The sequence below is a fragment of the Barbatula barbatula genome (genome assembly GCF_947034865.1).
Source record: "Barbatula barbatula genome assembly, chromosome: 14".
Classification (NCBI taxonomy): Eukaryota; Metazoa; Chordata; class Actinopteri; order Cypriniformes; family Nemacheilidae; genus Barbatula; species Barbatula barbatula.
Genome location: NC_136777.1, coordinates 5,420,697 through 5,437,912, shown reverse-complemented (window position 1 = coordinate 5,437,912; position 17,216 = coordinate 5,420,697). Strand labels below are relative to the sequence as shown.

The window sequence follows — 17,216 nt, the reverse complement described above, 5'->3', positions numbered from 1 at the left end:
TCTTGAAATTATTGAGTTCCAAAATGGGCTTTCATAAACATTTAATAAAATACAGATATTGTAGGGCTACAGTGTAAATGGTAAGATCGTTTTCTCTGTTGAGCGTCTGGTATTACAACGTCAAATATTATTGTAAAATATATTGTCATAAAAAATAGTGCAGAAACTGACGAATAAATTCTGCATCAAGATTGTATGATAATTATATACATTTTATTAAATAAATCTGGTCATGCGACTTCAGACTCCATCACTATTGAAATGTATACTTTTTAATAATGTGTGTCTTGTGGTGAGTTTTATTCCTTTGTAGGAATAAGAAAAAAATGGATGTCGTATAGTCAAGTCAAGTCAGCTTTATTTATATAGCGCTTTTTACAATTTTCATTGTTACAAAGCAGCTGTACAAGAAAAAAAATGACTATAAGTAAAACATAAAAGGTTATGGAATTCAAAACACAGGTCAAATATCAGACACACAATAAATTACTATATGCAGAGTTAATTAAATAAGACTATCAAATTCTAGCAGCCCCCCCGGCCAGGCAAAACAGTGCAAAACAGTATGCAAACGGTGGCGAGGAACCCAAAACTCCATTGGAGGAGAAAAAAAACCTCGGAGGGAAACCAGGCCTAACCAGGGGATTCCAGTTCCCCTCTGGCAAAAACTGCAGCCTCTGCACAAGCTCAACAGTGCTTGCACAACAAGGCGAAAATAAAAAAAAAATTAGATTTAAAATTATCATTAATAATCTAATAGTGGCTGAAGTTTTGTAGGGACGTCACTTCCTTCGTCCAGCATTTGTCAGGTCTAGGAATGGATTGCGCCCTGCCCGCTCCGCTCTTGTAACCTTGGAACAATGAGACAAGACTGGCTGAGAGTAGAGTACTGTTCTGCACTCTTTGATGCAACAAATGCATCAGTTGTTATTGGAAGTGTCCCTGGTTCCGGTTGATCTAACTAGTGCAGCCTAGATCTTTGAAATACATATATTATGATAATCTAGTGTATGCAAGATTAAAAAGATGCGTCTTTAGTCTAGATTTAAACTGACAGAGTGTGTCCGCCTCCCGGACATTGCAGGGAAGACTGTTCCAAAGTTTAGGCGCTAGATAAGAAAAGGATCTGCCGCCTGCACTTGATTTTGAAATTCTAGGTATTACCAACTGACCTGACGCCTGAGAGCGTAGTGCACGTGATGGACTATAATACGTAAGAAGTTCTCTCAAGTAGTGAGGAGCTAAACCATGCAAGGCTTTATAGGTAATAAGCAAGATTTTAAAATTTATGCGATGCTTTATAGGTAACCAGTGCAAGGTTGACAGAACCGGGCTAATATGCTCATACTTTTTTGTACGTGTAAGAACTCGAGCTGCCGCATTTTGGACCAGTTGGAGTTTTTGTAATAGGCCTGCAGGGCAACCACCTAATAGTGCATTACAGTAATCTAGTCTTGATGTCATAAAGGCATGTATAAGCTTCTCCGCATCTGATGATGACAGCATATGACGTAATTTAGATATATTTTTAAGATGGAAAAACGCAATCTTACAGGTTTTGGCGACCTGGTTCTCAAATGACAGAGTACTATCGAATATAAAGCCAAGATTCTTAGCTGAAGATGAGGGTTTTATGGAACATCCATCAATAGTTAAGCAGTATTCTTGGTTGTTACGTAGGGCGGTTTTCGGTCCGATAAGTAACACTTCAGTTTTGTCCGAGTTCAGTAATAAAAAATTGCTACTCATCCACTTTTTTAGAAGAGCATTGGTATAGTATTTTATTTTTATTAACACCATGTTCTCTAGAAATACAACCCTCGATGCTTCTTTCTTGTCTAGTAGCAGGTCCGCTGTCATCCAGCAGATGGTGCAATTGATCTGACAATTCTTTCTGTAAACCCCACGTTCAATGTGATCCCCTACTACTGTGTGGCCAAATAGCGGGCTTGACAATTGTGTAACGCTGTTGGTTCAAACGAACGGCGCAAAGCCCGGACTGTGCATGGACATTCGGGCTGAGCTCACTGTGAACGGAGGAAATTACATAATGACCCTCACAAAAAGTCCCTGCCCACGTTCCAATGCTCTTCTCGTAGCGTCTTGGTGCCGGGGTGTGGTCAGACGTATTCCGTTCAATGCCAACGCTGGTCTCTATCTCAGTCTGCTCTGTTCAACTTAAAACATCCAGCTCTGCATCTCTAACTTGGATAATAATGAGACGTCTGCCCCACTATTAACCGAGCAAGAGAAAAGGTAATTTTAAAAAACAGCGTTTTCTGATGAAAGTTTTGGGGAAAAAAGTTTTGTACTGTTGTCACCTTCCAACACTTGATGCTTATGAGACAGGACTAAACTAAACGGAAGTTTATGGAAGTGCTCTATTGTTAGTTTATTTGAGGTTTTATGAATGGATCTGTTCTTTCACTGAAAAGAACCTGCAGGAGTATACGCCGGGTTCATTTGGTAGTTTAAACAAGGCGCACCCTGTAGTGTAAACAGACGAACTGTTGTGATGTAACGACGTACAAACTTGCGTCGCACTCTTATTTGTTTTTGACGTCTTAAATGGTGACGTTACGATCTAAAAGTGAAGTGGGCGTGTACGGGTTATGATGTCATTACTGATTAAAATAATTTCCGATGGTGTAATAAACCTTTTTCATTTTAAATCCGCTTTTTAGCAAGCTGCTATTTTTTCACGTTTGACTAACATATGACAACATCATTGGTTGCTATTTATATACCCGTTTTATATGATTAAAGTGTTTTCTGGATAGCTACTTTACAATAATACACATTTTTCTGTAGAAGGAGAATACGATTTAATTTTTGTCTAGATACCTTACTGTATTTGCAGATGTTTACCCCAAATAATTTTAAATATAACTAGTAACTATTTGTATACCTTATCTATAAAAAACACTATACCTCTCTTTCTCGTAAGAGGTATTATTCTGGCTTTCGTGGAAACTATAGTGACTTGATATTAGCATTGTATTATTGCTCCTGTATGACATATTGGATAAAAGCGTCTGCTAAATGACTAAATGTAACATAAATGTATACGGCCATCCTAATTGTAACTAAAGGTCTTGAAGTAAAATGAAATCTTATCAGTCTTTTTATGAATGAATTGTATGAAGTTATGTTGATTTTCCATGCATGATTTTGAAATGTGTTAACACTGTACGTGCCATGGTAAAAAACAAAAAGTGTACGAACAAACAGGTGTATTCTTGAAAACGTCCTCTCCAGTTTTCACTAATACAGTGGTGTCCAAACCTGAATGATGGAGTAATTAAACACTCCTACCTCTAATCTTAATGTAATCCTGAAACCTGGATCAACTGGTTCAGGTGTGTTTGTTTAGGATTGCCGCTAAACTATGGATCGTCTTTCTCTGCTGTGCTTTCTGCTTCGGTATGACAACACTGGAAAAATGTAAAAATGATTTAATGAACAATGTAAAGGTTTGTAAAACCAAAAGGTATAAATAATTCAAACTTTTCACTATTCACACAACATTGAAAGTGATGAGACAAAGGGGTCAATCGCTTCCTCGATGCTTTAACCAATCAATTAGAATATTGTCTGAGGTAGATATTTCAGAAACAGTTACAGATACACATGCAACATCCTCCTTTGTTTTTTCATTGATAGTTTTTCTCTCCGCAGGTTTTGCTGTAGACGAGGGAAGTGAAGACTATAAAGATGGGATTCCTTAAAATGCTTAAAACTCAGTTCCTGTGTCATCTCATTATCTGTTATGTGTTCCTGGTCAGCGGGTTTATTATCAACCTGCTGCAGATTTGTACTCTACCGCTGTGGCCAATAAACAAGCAACTCGCACGCAAGATCAACTGCAGATTGGCTTATTCCGTTTCCAGTCGTAAGTCTAGCAAATTTGTCACAACTCAGGAACATTTTCAGACCAGATTTGATATTTCCAACATCAAAGAACAAACCAAGCTGTAATTTTTTTACCTACATTAGCTGTTTCAGATGTTAAAAGTGAGATTTCAGCGAGCCTATGTAATGTAAAAATGTCACACTTCACCTTTTACAATGCACCACACCTCAAACCATTTACTTCCTGTATAAAAAGAACCAGGTCTATACAAACTGTGGAGATAAGCATCTACGTTTTTGCATACGGCAGGTTTGTATGACCAGTACCAGCAAGACAGACTGAGCTCCATATTCATGAATATGTAAATTACATTTCGTGTTACAAATCTTTGAATCTTCAATATACTTGTATCTCCTTTTCTTTCTTTGTCCAGAACTGGTGGCACTGTTGGAATGGTGGTCCGGGACTGAATGCACGCTGTACACAGACCCAGAGAGCTTTTCTTACTTCGGCAAAGAAAACGCCATTGTGGTCCTCAATCACAATTTTGAGATCGATTTTATGTGCGGCTGGACCTTTTGTGATAGATTTGGTGTTTTAGGGGTAAGACAAAACCCACACTCAATTATTCCGTATATATCCAGTTGGATTGTTTTGTAACACTGATGCATCCAAACAAATTTTCAGCTGATGCTTATCTTTCATCAAGATGTGCTGTTGTACTGTCAACAATTGATTTGGACACGTTCTGATTTCAGAGCTCAAAGGTTTTGGCAAAAAAAGAGCTTTCTTATATTCCTGTGGTTGGCTGGATGTGGTACTTCCTGGAGATTGTCTTCTGTAAAAGGAAGTGGGAGGAGGACCGTAAGACGGTCGTGGAGAGCCTGCGGAACCTACGTGATTACCCAGAAAAATTTTGGGTATCTTTGCAATATTTATTTTCTTTCATGCATTTATTTCTATCATGATTAACTTAATATAAATTATTGATTTAAGGTGTAGTTTAAACAAATATTCCTACATTATTTTTTTATGATTGCAAAAAACTCATTGTAGCATTTCTATGATCTGTCTTTCAACGTTTCTTAAAGTATCTGTTACATAGTTGGTAACCATAGGGGCATGTTCATTTTTTATGATGCACATATAGTTCCTGTTGCACTGTGAGGGCACACGATTCACAGAGAAGAAGCACAAGATCAGTATGGAGGTGGCAGAGAAGAAAGGCCTCCCCAAACTCAAGTACCACCTTCTACCTCGTACCAAGGGCTTTTGTCTCACAGTCCAGAACCTCAGGGGAAAGGGTAAGAACTTCACCACCAAACGGATTTAACTGATCTTCCAATGATTTGGCCAAATGATGATCGACTCATTTCTATAAATGAATGTCGATGAAGTCTTGACATGTAAGGACTTGGTTTTCTGACTCGTCCGTGTCTCCTCTGTAGTTACTGCTGTGTACGATTCTACGCTTAATTTCAGAAACAACGAAATGCCAACGTTATTAGGGGTGCTCAACGGAAAAAAGTACCACGCCGCCTTATACGTGAGGTAAGCTACCTCTAATAAATATTTAACAGCACTTTGTATATTATGTGCTCTTCGAAAGCATCTCCTGATGTATCAAAGTTCAAGTATGCAATGATTTATACATTTTTTTGTTTCTTTAACAACGTGAACATATTGCAAAGTCTCCTAAAGACCTCGCGCCCTTAGTTAGATCAATGTTTACAGAATTCCTTGTGTGTCTGTTAGGCGGATTCCTCTGGAGTCGATTCCCGACGACGAGTCGGAATGTGCCGCCTGGCTCCACAAACTCTATCAGGAGAAAGTAAGTGCACTATTTGTCTTACGTGAAGGTGTTAATACCTTACACTTCAATACTGAAAGCTAGGACTAGTTAATCAAAAGCCTTTGCAAACAGTCCCAGTATGACACTGGAGTGACGCCATCTGCGGTTCGCATAAGTGTGGACACGCTATCTACGCTTTACAATAATTGCGCGTCTACATTGGGCTGTACGGTAACGATCCGCCTCTAAAGTCGAATTGTGGAAATTAAACGCTGTCTTTTAATGTAAAGTCTTATTTTTTTTAAATGTGTCTGTGTAGCAAAAGAGTTAGTGTTGGTCATGACTTTGGTGTGCAAATATAAGATAACGAAACAGTTAAAGAGCATGAAAATTACCACATGGGCACTTTGAGAGACGATAAAACCAGAATCTGGTGAAGTTTGTAGAAAACAATTTGATTTTATATGTAGGCCTATATGAACTTATAACGTCTGTATTGAGAGACCTATTTTTTATTTTGCGTGCAATTGTTGAAGAAGGAAATGATTCGGAATCAAAATAATGACGTCACATGCAATATATGAAAGGTCATATTACCATTTCCTGATCCAAATGCTCTGATTGCATAGGCAAAAAAATGCGAATATACACGAATTGTTTGCTGTAAAACCACGATTCTAATCTTTATCTCCATAACGAAATTCTAGATGTCTAGACAGCGGATACTTTTCCCAATTGGACTTTACAGGATGATCGTTACCGCAAAACTCAGTGTAGACGCGCATTTGTGTTAAGCGTATATAGCGTCACCGCACTTATCCGAACCGCAGATAACCCATCTATACAATACCTTTATAAAGCTGCGTAACTTCCTGTGGTGAGTGGCTATAGGATGCCATTACAATAAACGCACTGTTGCGGTCATGAGTCACTCTGTAGACACTGATGAGTGATTGTTTGCGCTCTTTCTCAGGACCAATTCCAGGAGCGTTACATGCAGACCGGTCAGTTCCCGGGCCCCATTATGAACGCTCCATGCAGACCCTGGGCCTTGCTGAACTGGCTCTTTTGGATCTGCTTGCTGGTCTACCCTCTTTGCATACTAGTGTTACGCTTGCTGCTGTCAGGGTCCACCTTTGCAGTGCTCTCCACGTTGTTCTTCTCTATAGCAGGTACATGAGTAAACAACTGGGGTGGGTGGTTCATTTTTTTTATTGTTATAAGAAATAAAACAGAGGTTGGGCATGTAAACATTTACGGTTGGGGCAGAAAAAGAAAATGTAAATAGGCCGGTTAGGTGTAAGTATATCAACCACTTCTATCTGCATTTAATGCATTTTGCTCAATCCATAAATGCATGCGTTTTATCGTTTTCACCCATTTGAAGTGTCACGGCATGCAAGAGCGGGTTTAAATATTCATTTCAGATGTAAAAGTTTCATCTTAACACTGAATGCACACTTAATAAGAGTGAGTTTCAAGCTCAATGAGCTATCGACCATACACTGATAAGGAACCCCCGAATCATATTTTCAGTTTAAATTAAGCTTTCATTTAAGATATACAAGTTTAATTTCTTCTTTGCATAGTATGGGGTTCCCACATCTTTTAAACCATGAACTATCAATTTCACTCGTTTACTCTTAAGATTAACCAAATGATTCCTGTCCAAGTCAATCCTTTTTCCTTTATTTCTGGAATAACTCAAATCCCCTGCCTGATATTGTCAGGTTTTTCATAAGAGTGGGAGCCCTATCAGCATTAAAATGACATTGGTAATGAATGATATTATTATTAATATTAATAATGGCTGTCCTGCAGTGTTATTGACAAACATTTTCCTTCATTTACAGCATCGGCTGGTATCCGCTGGATGATTGGACAAACTGAGATAGACAGGGGTTCGAACTACGGAAACAAGGATGTGCAGATGAACAATAAGTGAGAGACGCATGCACAGGAGCAACAGGATCGTGCTATACATACCATGATGAACTCATTGCCATGAGGGCATTTCACAAAACTGCCATTGGCAACTAAAACTGCTCACATAAGTGAAATTTGAGGAACCATTGATTAAAGGGAGGAACTTGATGTCAACAGTGTAACACTCACGCAATGTTTTTTTAAGAAACAAGTAGGCGTTTAAAAAAAGTTCTGTTTATTTAATATTAATCTTTAAATATTGCAAACACTGTTTGAGGAGCAGAGAACCAGCAACATTGATGCCTGTGTAAGATCATGTTTTCTGTGTCCACCTGTCCCGAGTGCAGCAGCGGAAAGGCGGAGTCAGACTGGCTTCTTTTTCCCTCTTATTGGTTTGTTATGCTCTTATCCTCGGATCGTAAAGGCACGACGTTGACCGGGTCGATGCAGCACAACTATTCATAGGCTTAAATATGATTTGTTAACAGTGGGCTCTGCAACAAGGGAGAACTAAAATACCATATTTACCAAAAGAAATGAACACGTTTAAACCTCAGGTTTGTTTGTTTTTCTTCAATGAACACTCTGTCGATGTATTGCCGAACTCTCCCTTCTGATGCTTTGTGCTGTCAGAGAAGAATGTCTCCCTTGAACGAATGTCCTTTGTCTATGGTATTCCCTGCGACACGATCACCAAAATCCATTTACTGGCCACGAAAAGTGGCTATTAAACTTCAGCTTTACAATATGCTTTGTACAAAGAAAACCCTAAACTATTCTTATACATTATGTACAATATAATGCTCTAATCCGATCAACTTTCTGCTCACGTGACTGTACATGTAAGACTGGCCCCTTTGTGAGGGGCTTAAGCAGAGCAAGCTTAAAAACAGTTTCTTCTTTCGTCTTTCCCCTTTCAAGTCCAGAGTTCCTTTCATGCAGTGAAGTAGTGCTAGCATTTTTGTAAACGTTCGAGTACGTCGACCTCTTCCACCTCACTCTTCATCTGTGCAGACCTGCGATTGAGACAAAAGAGATTGAGACGTGAGTGTCATTTCAACTGACCTCATTCGATCAGCCAATCAGGAGATGTCATGAGACATTTAGTCATTTTAGACAGTCTGGGTCTACCTGACCCTCTGGTAAAAATCATTGTCAACGTTGTTAGCTTGTGGATTACTGCTTGTTCGGTGCTCAAAACAGGAATTCAGTCATTTTCTGCATCTTTTAAAGTGATAGTTCACCCACAAATTAAAATTCTGTCATCGTTTCGTCACTCTCGTCATTTCAAACCATTATGAATTTCTTTATTCTGCAGAATACAAAAGATCATTTTTCGGTAATTTGCACATCACGTGCAACGTAGTGCGCGTAGTGCCAATGGAGGGCAGCAAATGATGTTCTCCATAGTAATTCTCTGTAACAAACTCGAAATACCTGTTTTGCGTCGCTTTTGACCGTTCAAATCGATCAAACCATGAAAGGTTTTTATTGTGTAGCAAAAGTTGCTGTTCATGAAGTAGCTGTACAAGAAAAATAGCCAGGTCTACCCGGGTCTAGCTTGGGTTTTGTTGATTCAAGCAACAGATTGGAAAATTTGGCATCATAAAAAGCTCATTGTTTCCTTCTCAAACATTAAATATTTCTGTGAACCAATGAAGAAATGAGCTGTATGACAGGTAGCGGGTTCAAACCTTGACAAAGGGGTGATCCAGCAGGGCGCTGGCTGTCCAACGGCGTTTGGGTTCGCTCTCCAGGCAGTGAGCCAGGAAATCCTTCCCCTCTGTGCTCAGCTTTTCAGGAATGGGCGGTTTGTGGCCCATACCCACTTTATACATGATCTGGAAGTTATGCTCGTATTCATGCCAGGGTCTCTGTGTAAACAAACAGGATGGAAAATGAGTTAAACCTAAAAATGGGTGTATATTTTTCAAGTTTTGCAAAAACAAAAAAATACTGCTTAAAATGTTGTTGAATGGTTATAACAGACGAATAAACCTCAATATTGCTAATACTACAGAGTTAATCTAGGGTTTATCCCAACAAAGCCCTGTTAGGCAGTAATGTGCTTGTACATCACATGTAGGTTAATTTAGGTGTATTACAGGCATGTGTGGACCCGCTTGGACATTTTCTAGAATACTGGGTGGGGTTTACATATTTGAAAAAGCAAACAAACAAAAAGCACAATATTCTGGACAATATAAGGTTTTACTATAATAATGTTTTACCTTTCCAGTAACCATTTCTGTAAGGACACAACCAAGACTCCAGATATCAGCAGCCCGACCGTGACCTTCACCCTTTGCCCTTGTGATGACCTCAGGAGCCATGTATGCTAGACGTGACAGAATTATTTTCAACAAATTCCGTATTAAATACATATAATGAATCTAAGCATGTTGGTTTCCTTCAGATGGCTCATCTGCGAAAAACAATCAAGAATTCCAACATGCCTCAGACTTTTTTCCTAGAAGACTATCTTTCTATCTTATTTTAAGCCCACATGATCCTTAATCATGATATGAGATACACTGTACTGGCACCTTTCGAAATGTATGAGTTGCCCTCTTGTGTTTAAATAGAGCAACTACAACCGAGACCCATCTTACCTGCTGTTCCCAGAGTGCTGTTCACCTCTCCAGGCATCGTCTGAGCGTTGTTCTTCAGCTTCACAGAGCAACCAAAGTCCCCCAGCTTTATCAATCCAGATGACGTGAGAAAGATATTTGCTCCTGAGACGTCAAATGAGAGAAATGCATTTTCACTTTTTCGTTCTATTCTCACGATTGACAACTGATACATAATCACATTTGCTCACTTTGGTAAGGAGGAAAGAAGTGTTACTACAGACCTTTGATGTCACGGTGTACGATTCCGTGTTCGTGAAGCACGTTGATCGCTGTCGTGATCTGTTTACTGTAGAGGCGGATGACGTGTTCCTGCAGACCCAGTCTAGACACCTCCTCTAGCGTCCCTTCATCGCAGTACTCCATGAAGATATACATCTCCTCCTGCATGAAATCAACAGAAATGAAGGAATACACTTCTAACGTTCATAAAGTGGCCATGACTAAGACAGTTTCTGCATATCTCATGTTTATCTTCAGTGCTTGCAGGATAGTATCGAACCCTACAAATATCCGTAGAGTCTTTAGTTTGATCGCATTTATAAAAGAAAATACAGCTGTATGATTATATCTGAAAACATACGACGCGTGCGGGATGCCAAGAGTAACCAGCTGCAGCTGCAGGCCCAACAGCGCATCCAATCTTGACGCGGCACAGCCAATCTTGAGGTACTAAGAAAAGTAGTTACGAACGGATTTTCATGTTCGAAGAAAACTTTTCGAAACCTATACGAACGCTGGGGGAGTTTTTCGAGCAATACTATGTCATAAGTCCAACTTGTTTTTTGATAAGTTGACCATGACAAACATGAGAAGACAGTACGTTTAACAGTGCATGAAACACCGTTGCCATCCCATTTAAAAAGACGCTGATATGAAATACAAAGACATCATTTTTACCCTGTGCAACTCTACTCCGAAGTAACGGACGAGGTTGGGATGTTTGATTCCTTCAAAGATCTTCAACTCGTCGGCCGTTTCCTTTATGGTTTTGTGGTCATTGGGTTGGAAGCGAATCTGAAAGCAAATTTACAGTTAATGATGCGTTAACCATAAATCATAAGTGTTGTGGGAAGTATGAGGTTTAATTGTCTCAAACTACTTTACAGGAGCTTTGAAAGTGGATTAAAATAAAAATACCTCCTTCATGGCCATCAGTTCACCAGTGTCCACGTTGATGCACGTGTACACCTTCCCATACTGCCCCTCGCCTGTAAACATAGACGGAATTAATCTCCGAATGGAAATTTCTAGAAAATGCTAGAAAAACAGTGTCACAGAAAGCCCTTTACTTTATAACGGTGACTTCTTACCAATTTTGTTGCCTCTCTGCCATTTGAAGGTGACCTTGCGAAGCCCCACATGCATGACGTTGTCATAGGATTTGGGTGTGTTGCACACCTGACCGATGATGTTGCGCTGTCTCATGAGCACATAGTGCTTCTCGTCAAAGGCGCATATGGAGCGTCGTACCGCCTCCATGGGGCTCTGACGTGCTGCTGTGTCTGCAGGAAAATCAAGTTGGTGTGTTAAATTTAACTGTATGCATTAGATAAAAGGTGCAGTGTGTCATTTTTAGGAGGATCTACTGACAGAAATGAAATATAATATACATAACTATGTCTTCAGAGGTGTATAAAGACCTTGCATAATGAAGCGTTATGTTTTTTACATGGAATTCACCATGTTGTTTCTACAGTAGCCACGGACAAATCTTATTCTTGTGTCAGCCTCAACACCGGCAGCAGCTAAATGTCATAAACTGGACCTTTAAATGTCCATTGAAGTGCAATGATTCAAATACTTGCATGTAAGTCTCCAACATTTTGAAACTATTTTTATGCATTTTTTTATGCAAACTACCTTTTGACTGGCTGATAAAGTTGCGCAGCTCCCAGCTGCGACGGGCAGTACTGCTCGGGTCTCCTTTAGGGTACGAAGGTTCTGGAAAGACAGCTTGAATTATAAATCATTCTTATCAATGATTCACGGTAAGAGGTAATCGGGGTACGGAGATGATTTCAATAGGTAATTATTGCTTATTTTAACCAAATGTAAAAAGCATGACAGCATCAATATCAAGCACAACTTTAAATGTTCGTACCCTCTCGGTCCTCTGTGGGGCTGGAGTGGCGACTGAGGGACTTAAACTGCAGTTCTGCAGCTACAGATGACAGACGGTCGTTCTCATGTGCACTAGAACCCCTGTATAGCAGAGAAGACATTGAAACACCATCTTTGCAAACAGATGGTTTCAGAAACATCCACTGTTTGGCTTACAACGCATCCAACAGAATGAAAGACGTGTTAGTTATGTTGCGCATGCTTACAGCAACACTACAGCAGATGCTCTATGACAACAGCCATATTAGTCACAATGAACAGAATTAAGCTCTTTAAAAACCACATTCAAACATCTCTGTATCTATGTGCGAGCGTGATTATAGTTCGAAGCCATTGTAAAACAGCCAATATGCTCACATTCACTGATTTTTAGATTTGGACTTTGACATTTTTAATAGCTGACTGTAGTAAAGCCATGCGTTATTTCATGTTCACGGGAGCTTTTTCCATAAATCTTATTATTATGCGTAGCCTTTATTCTATAAATGAATGATTGAGAAAAAAATATTTATATTGGCAGAACAGACTGGGTGAGTTTCACTCCAAATGAATAAAGCGAATCAGAATAATCAACCGGATCAGGTGCTGTAACCTTTCAAAGATTAATGATCGATCACAGGGGTGGAAGTGAGCTCATCCTTAAAAAGCACCTTGATATCTTTATACACATGGAAGACTGTGTATTCTCCCAGTGCAGGTAAATGGCGCATGCTAAAGCATGCTGCAACAAAAATATGATGATTGTTTTTTGTCACAATTTGTTTTTAACCTTTCTCTAAGCCACAAAATTACTTTTTTACAATAACAGTGTGCATGCAAAATGAAAACACTGGTTTTCGTTTGGAGTCGAATGCAGTTTGAATCCATTCTTTAACACTGCAAGCCTTGCTTGAGATCACGAAAACATTTGTTTAGATGTGCTGCTCAGAATGTTAACAAGTAATACATTCAGAAACCTTTTAGGTCTACTGAGTTTTGAAAGTTACAGTATTTTTACAGTACTTCTGAATCTGTGATATGACCCCTTTAACTTCTCATCCTCTGTTAAAACAGCATTACACTAAAACTCTAAACACTCCAGAGTTTAAAAGATCAGGCATGCTGCTGCTGGCACAAAAGATTATACATTTCATATTTTTGGCAATTCAAATTACACATCCACACACAAGCCCACGAGCGATTCTGTTCTGACATGGATGTAAGGTTCGTAAACTTGCAAAACTCCGTGCAGGCTTGAAAAGGGGCGGTCCTGACTACCTGATGTCATTAGGGACGTTGCCGGTGGATTTCGTGGCGTGGCTGTGTTCACCATGGGGTAACGGTGGGGCGGGACGGGGACCTGGGGGATACAACTGGGAACGCAGATCACACGGTAGACTCCGAGAGCTGTGTTGGAAACACACACTGACAGCCTCAACATTGTGCTACGGATGTGGAAGTGGGCGTACGCTTTGACATCGGTACACATACACACACTCGTATGAAGCTCTACGTTGCAGCACAGATTGTGGTTAAAGCATCAATAAAAGCATGAGTCATTTAATTCCATCCTACAGATTAAACAACACAGCATGAGGGCATGCAAAAGAGCTATGCAAGCGTAGTAACACTGAATCAGATGTTGTACACTAGCAGTGCTAATGGTTCTGTGACGTTGGGAGAATGCCTACCTGAAGCCGTCAGCGTGAGATGAGGGGATGAAGAGGTACGGGTTTGGAGGGTCGCTGTGGCAACGGGGGACTTTAACAGGTCGAGGGCTGTTCCTTGTGCCTGGTAAAAGATCGATCTGGTTGTCAGAATCATCAAATTTCATTTTTAAACAAAAAAGGCGTATTTTTGACCTGATGTCAATGTGGTTTGAAAACCTTTTTATTTGGTCAGGTGGAATTTAGGCGTTTTTTTGGGACACAACATGAGAAAAATGATACAAAACCTGCAAATTGTATCAACAGCTGTTTACTTATTCATACTTGTGAATATATTCATACGTATTCATGTGTGGCATTTACTATCTACTTAATGAGTAAAAAACAATTGAATAATAAATTGTAGTCACTTCCATCATAAAGTGATGAGTTATGGCAAAGGTGCCAGTTATCCTCTCGCTCTTATTTCAAATATTTTTAATAGTTCATTATTAAGATTTTAACAAAATATTTTTATGCAAATATAATGATGCATTTTTTTATAATGCGCTCTTCTTAAACGCAAAGTGCCCCCAAAAAGATTGATAAAACATTCCATAAACTACACCAGAAAAAGTAGGTTAAGTATAAAAAGTATTTGTGAGTTGAGGAGAGTTCACCAGGATGGATAACACTTACCAAAGTACGTACTGCTTGGACTATGGGGTTTCCCGATAACATGCCCGATACATTCGTTCATCAGCGCCTGCAGACTCTACATGACAAAATAATCATAAGTAGCTCAATTACAAACCATTTCGACACTTATCTTTAAGAACAGAAACCAGATAACTCACCAGAAAGTCATCTTCTGGCAAAGCTGATATAAATGCAGCCTCAATTGCTTGAAGAAAATCAAAGCCCTGAGTTGCCCATCTGGAGATAAAAAAACATTTGTGAGAAGGATCAAAGAACAGTTTGGCAATATAGTTCATTTATGAAGCTAGAAACATTTCTGAAGGATTAAACGCTTTAAATCTAGTTATCTGCCTTTGTAGACCGCATTTAAGGGTCATAGGTGGGTTCCCAACAGGAACAATAGTAGCAAGACACATTTCTTGGGTGAATGACAGCATTCACAGCATATCTCCAGCTGTTATGCACTACAGCGAATGCACAGAAATGTTGTTTGTAAATTAAACTAATTTAATGTCTTGCATGTTCACCCCATAAATTATTCACAACTTACTACAATAGACAATATCAGAGATGTTACCTATGTAGGGTATTCCAAATCCATCACTGAGGTTCTATGATGTTTAGAATCTCCCTTAGAAGGCAGCTACATTTACATTTAGGAATTTGGCAGACGCTTTTATCCAAAGCGACTTACATTGCATTATCCTATACATTTATACATAGCTACCCATGTAGGCAGTTGACAGCAAGGTATCTCTCTAGGTTTTACAACAGAACCTACTGACCTTGGACGGGTGCCTCTCCCGCTTTCACACTTGGTGAGGACAAAATTCATCCACTTGCGGGCAAAGGCGATGTAGCGCTCTCCTATTCTCCGCCTGAACTCTCCGGACATCAGACGGACAACCTCTTTATGATACTGCAGAGATAACAGAGACCGTGTTTGAAAGAGAAAACTTTTTAATTGGGTGTTTGCTTTATACTTGACACTGTGGCTCTGAGCTGTTTTCCATGAGCTTCATTCTGTCCCTGGCTGGTGAGCTCACATGGATAATTAACGCTGTTATAAAGACAGTACAGAAGGCCTCTTAACTTAATTGGGTAATTACTAGTTAATTGCTTTCACCAGATGTTGCTTTCATGTGATGTGACTTCTAACCGAGTCAACCCCCCCAGAGTCATCAAGGAATCAATGTTTTGGTGATGGGTGTTGGTGTTGTTTTTTAAATATTAATAAAAAAATATATAAAATCACTTATTTATTAATAAATCATGAATATTTGAACATATATAGGTTCCAAAATGTTCCAACTCCAAAAAGCACATACATCCTGTTAAAGGAATCCAAATGAAGTCTCCTGAAGTCAAATGAAACGTTTGTAAGAGAAAACGTTTAATACGTTTTATATCAAAATTGAAATTCAAACTATATCATAATATATTTGATATATTTCATCACAAGACATGTGAGAACCAAAAAGATTTGAAGCTATCGATCTGTCACCATGTCTGAGTTTAGCTTATAGTTTGCATAGGGATGTCATGAGGGTGTGTGAGTAAAATCGTGCAAAAATCTTACGTTTCAGGTGAACTATTTCTTTAACGTACAATTCCATCAAAACATTATGGAGCATCGTAACCAGGTCAACACATCTATACTGCTAGACAGGACGGGTCATGCGCATGAATTTAAGGTGCTTTTGTGCATTCTTATTCACAAAATCCTCTCGGCCTCTGACCTCGAAAGCAAAGTTGTAGCCTTGAATCATGGCCTCCCTGTAATACTGTTGCAGCGTGGCTTTCTCCGTTTCCTCCACCTCCGCTTCGAACTCTGATGTGAACATGTATTCCACACGGTCGATCGCCGTGTTGATCTTGATACACAGTTGGAGTGCTTCATTCTGAAACAAGAGAAGATTTGTCTAAAAAACTATGCATATCTTGAAAACAAAACTTAGCGCATGCCAAAATCATGCCTTTAAAACAATGCATGCGCTGTCTCTCCGGATAAAAGCGTCTGCCAAATGCACAAATGTATACGTAGACAAACTAATGTTGTACTTGCAAACATCCTGTTTGTGAAGAAAAATTTGCCCATGCACTGCTTAGAGGTTTCAACTCATTTCATAAAACTCTAGCTTGTTAAGCAAAACCATCGAAAGTCTTGATGCTTCTTAAACATGTGCGCTTGTATTGATGTATCTTGCCCGAATCGTTAAAAACGACCATGAAAACACTGAACGAGTGAGCACATTTCATTTGATTGCTACATCAGCATTACGTGACGCGTTACTGAAACCTAATGTGGCTTAATGTGATGCGAAAGTAGGTCTGCACAAACAGATAACAAGCAGACATCTCCCCCATTAAATGAGAAAACATTGAAAGAAAAAATATGTGGTTCTAAATCACACCTTGAGTTGCTCTAGAGCGCAGACGATAAGGGGCTGACTCGATGTCTGTTCCCGGCTGAGGGTCAGAAGATCATCCATGGAATGATGGAAGGCCTTTCGTTGCGCCACCAGATGTGCCGACTGCATCACGATCAGGAGGAGATTGTCCACCTA

The 17,216-nt window shown here is 39.4% G+C and overlaps 2 protein-coding genes across 5 annotated transcripts in view; one reads left to right on the top strand and one right to left on the bottom strand.

Moving 5' to 3' along the window:
* Positions 1–1,866: 1,866 nt before the first annotated feature.
* agpat4 (1-acylglycerol-3-phosphate O-acyltransferase 4 (lysophosphatidic acid acyltransferase, delta)) lies at positions 1,867–8,842 on the top strand. 2 transcript variants are annotated; one of them, XM_079472617.1, is made up of 10 exons: positions 2,077–2,256; positions 3,360–3,473; positions 3,679–3,892; positions 4,287–4,456; positions 4,612–4,773; positions 5,004–5,157; positions 5,302–5,404; positions 5,609–5,684; positions 6,619–6,817; positions 7,499–8,842. In XM_079472617.1, exons 3-10 carry the CDS (start codon positions 3,715–3,717, stop codon positions 7,588–7,590), a joined length of 1,134 nt encoding a protein of 377 aa, XP_079328743.1. In that variant the 5' UTR covers positions 2,077–2,256; positions 3,360–3,473; positions 3,679–3,714; the 3' UTR covers positions 7,591–8,842. The 2 variants fall into 2 exon arrangements, with proteins under 2 accessions (XP_079328742.1, XP_079328743.1); XM_079472616.1 differs by lacking the exon at positions 3,360–3,473 and having other exon boundaries at positions 1,867–2,256.
* Positions 7,786–17,216, bottom strand: part of map3k4 (mitogen-activated protein kinase kinase kinase 4) — a 22,356-nt gene continuing 12,925 nt past the window's right edge. For 2 of the 3 annotated variants that reach the window (XM_079472614.1, XM_079472615.1), the window contains exons 11-26: positions 17,064–17,213; positions 16,389–16,550; positions 15,435–15,568; positions 14,808–14,886; positions 14,650–14,725; positions 13,996–14,095; positions 12,306–12,406; positions 12,065–12,145; positions 11,515–11,706; positions 11,342–11,412; positions 11,102–11,218; positions 10,426–10,585; positions 10,184–10,306; positions 9,803–9,909; positions 9,266–9,445; positions 7,786–8,587 (exon numbers count right to left, since the gene is read on the bottom strand). In XM_079472614.1, coding sequence (XP_079328740.1) covers positions 8,567–8,587; positions 9,266–9,445; positions 9,803–9,909; positions 10,184–10,306; positions 10,426–10,585; positions 11,102–11,218; positions 11,342–11,412; positions 11,515–11,706; positions 12,065–12,145; positions 12,306–12,406; positions 13,996–14,095; positions 14,650–14,725; positions 14,808–14,886; positions 15,435–15,568; positions 16,389–16,550; positions 17,064–17,213 — 1,854 coding nt within the window. In that variant the 3' untranslated portion in view covers positions 7,786–8,566. Of the gene's footprint in view, positions 8,588–9,265; positions 9,446–9,802; positions 9,910–10,183; positions 10,307–10,425; positions 10,586–11,101; positions 11,219–11,341; positions 11,413–11,514; positions 11,707–12,064; positions 12,146–12,305; positions 12,407–13,582; positions 13,712–13,995; positions 14,096–14,649; positions 14,726–14,807; positions 14,887–15,434; positions 15,569–16,388; positions 16,551–17,063; positions 17,214–17,216 lie in introns of all 3 variants that reach the window. The other variant, XM_079472613.1, reaches the window with a different exon arrangement.

Excerpts from the sequence above, each read along its gene's own strand:
- agpat4 (XM_079472616.1), top strand. The coding sequence starts at position 3,715 with ATGGGATTCCTTAAAATGCTTAAAACTCAGTTCCTGTGTCATCTCATT. Across the intron at positions 4,457-4,611 it reads ATAGATTTGGTGTTTTAGGG|AGCTCAAAGGTTTTGGCAAA; the intron begins GTAAGACAAAAC and ends TTCTGATTTCAG. Across the intron at positions 4,774-5,003 it reads ATTACCCAGAAAAATTTTGG|TTCCTGTTGCACTGTGAGGG; the intron begins GTATCTTTGCAA and ends ATGCACATATAG.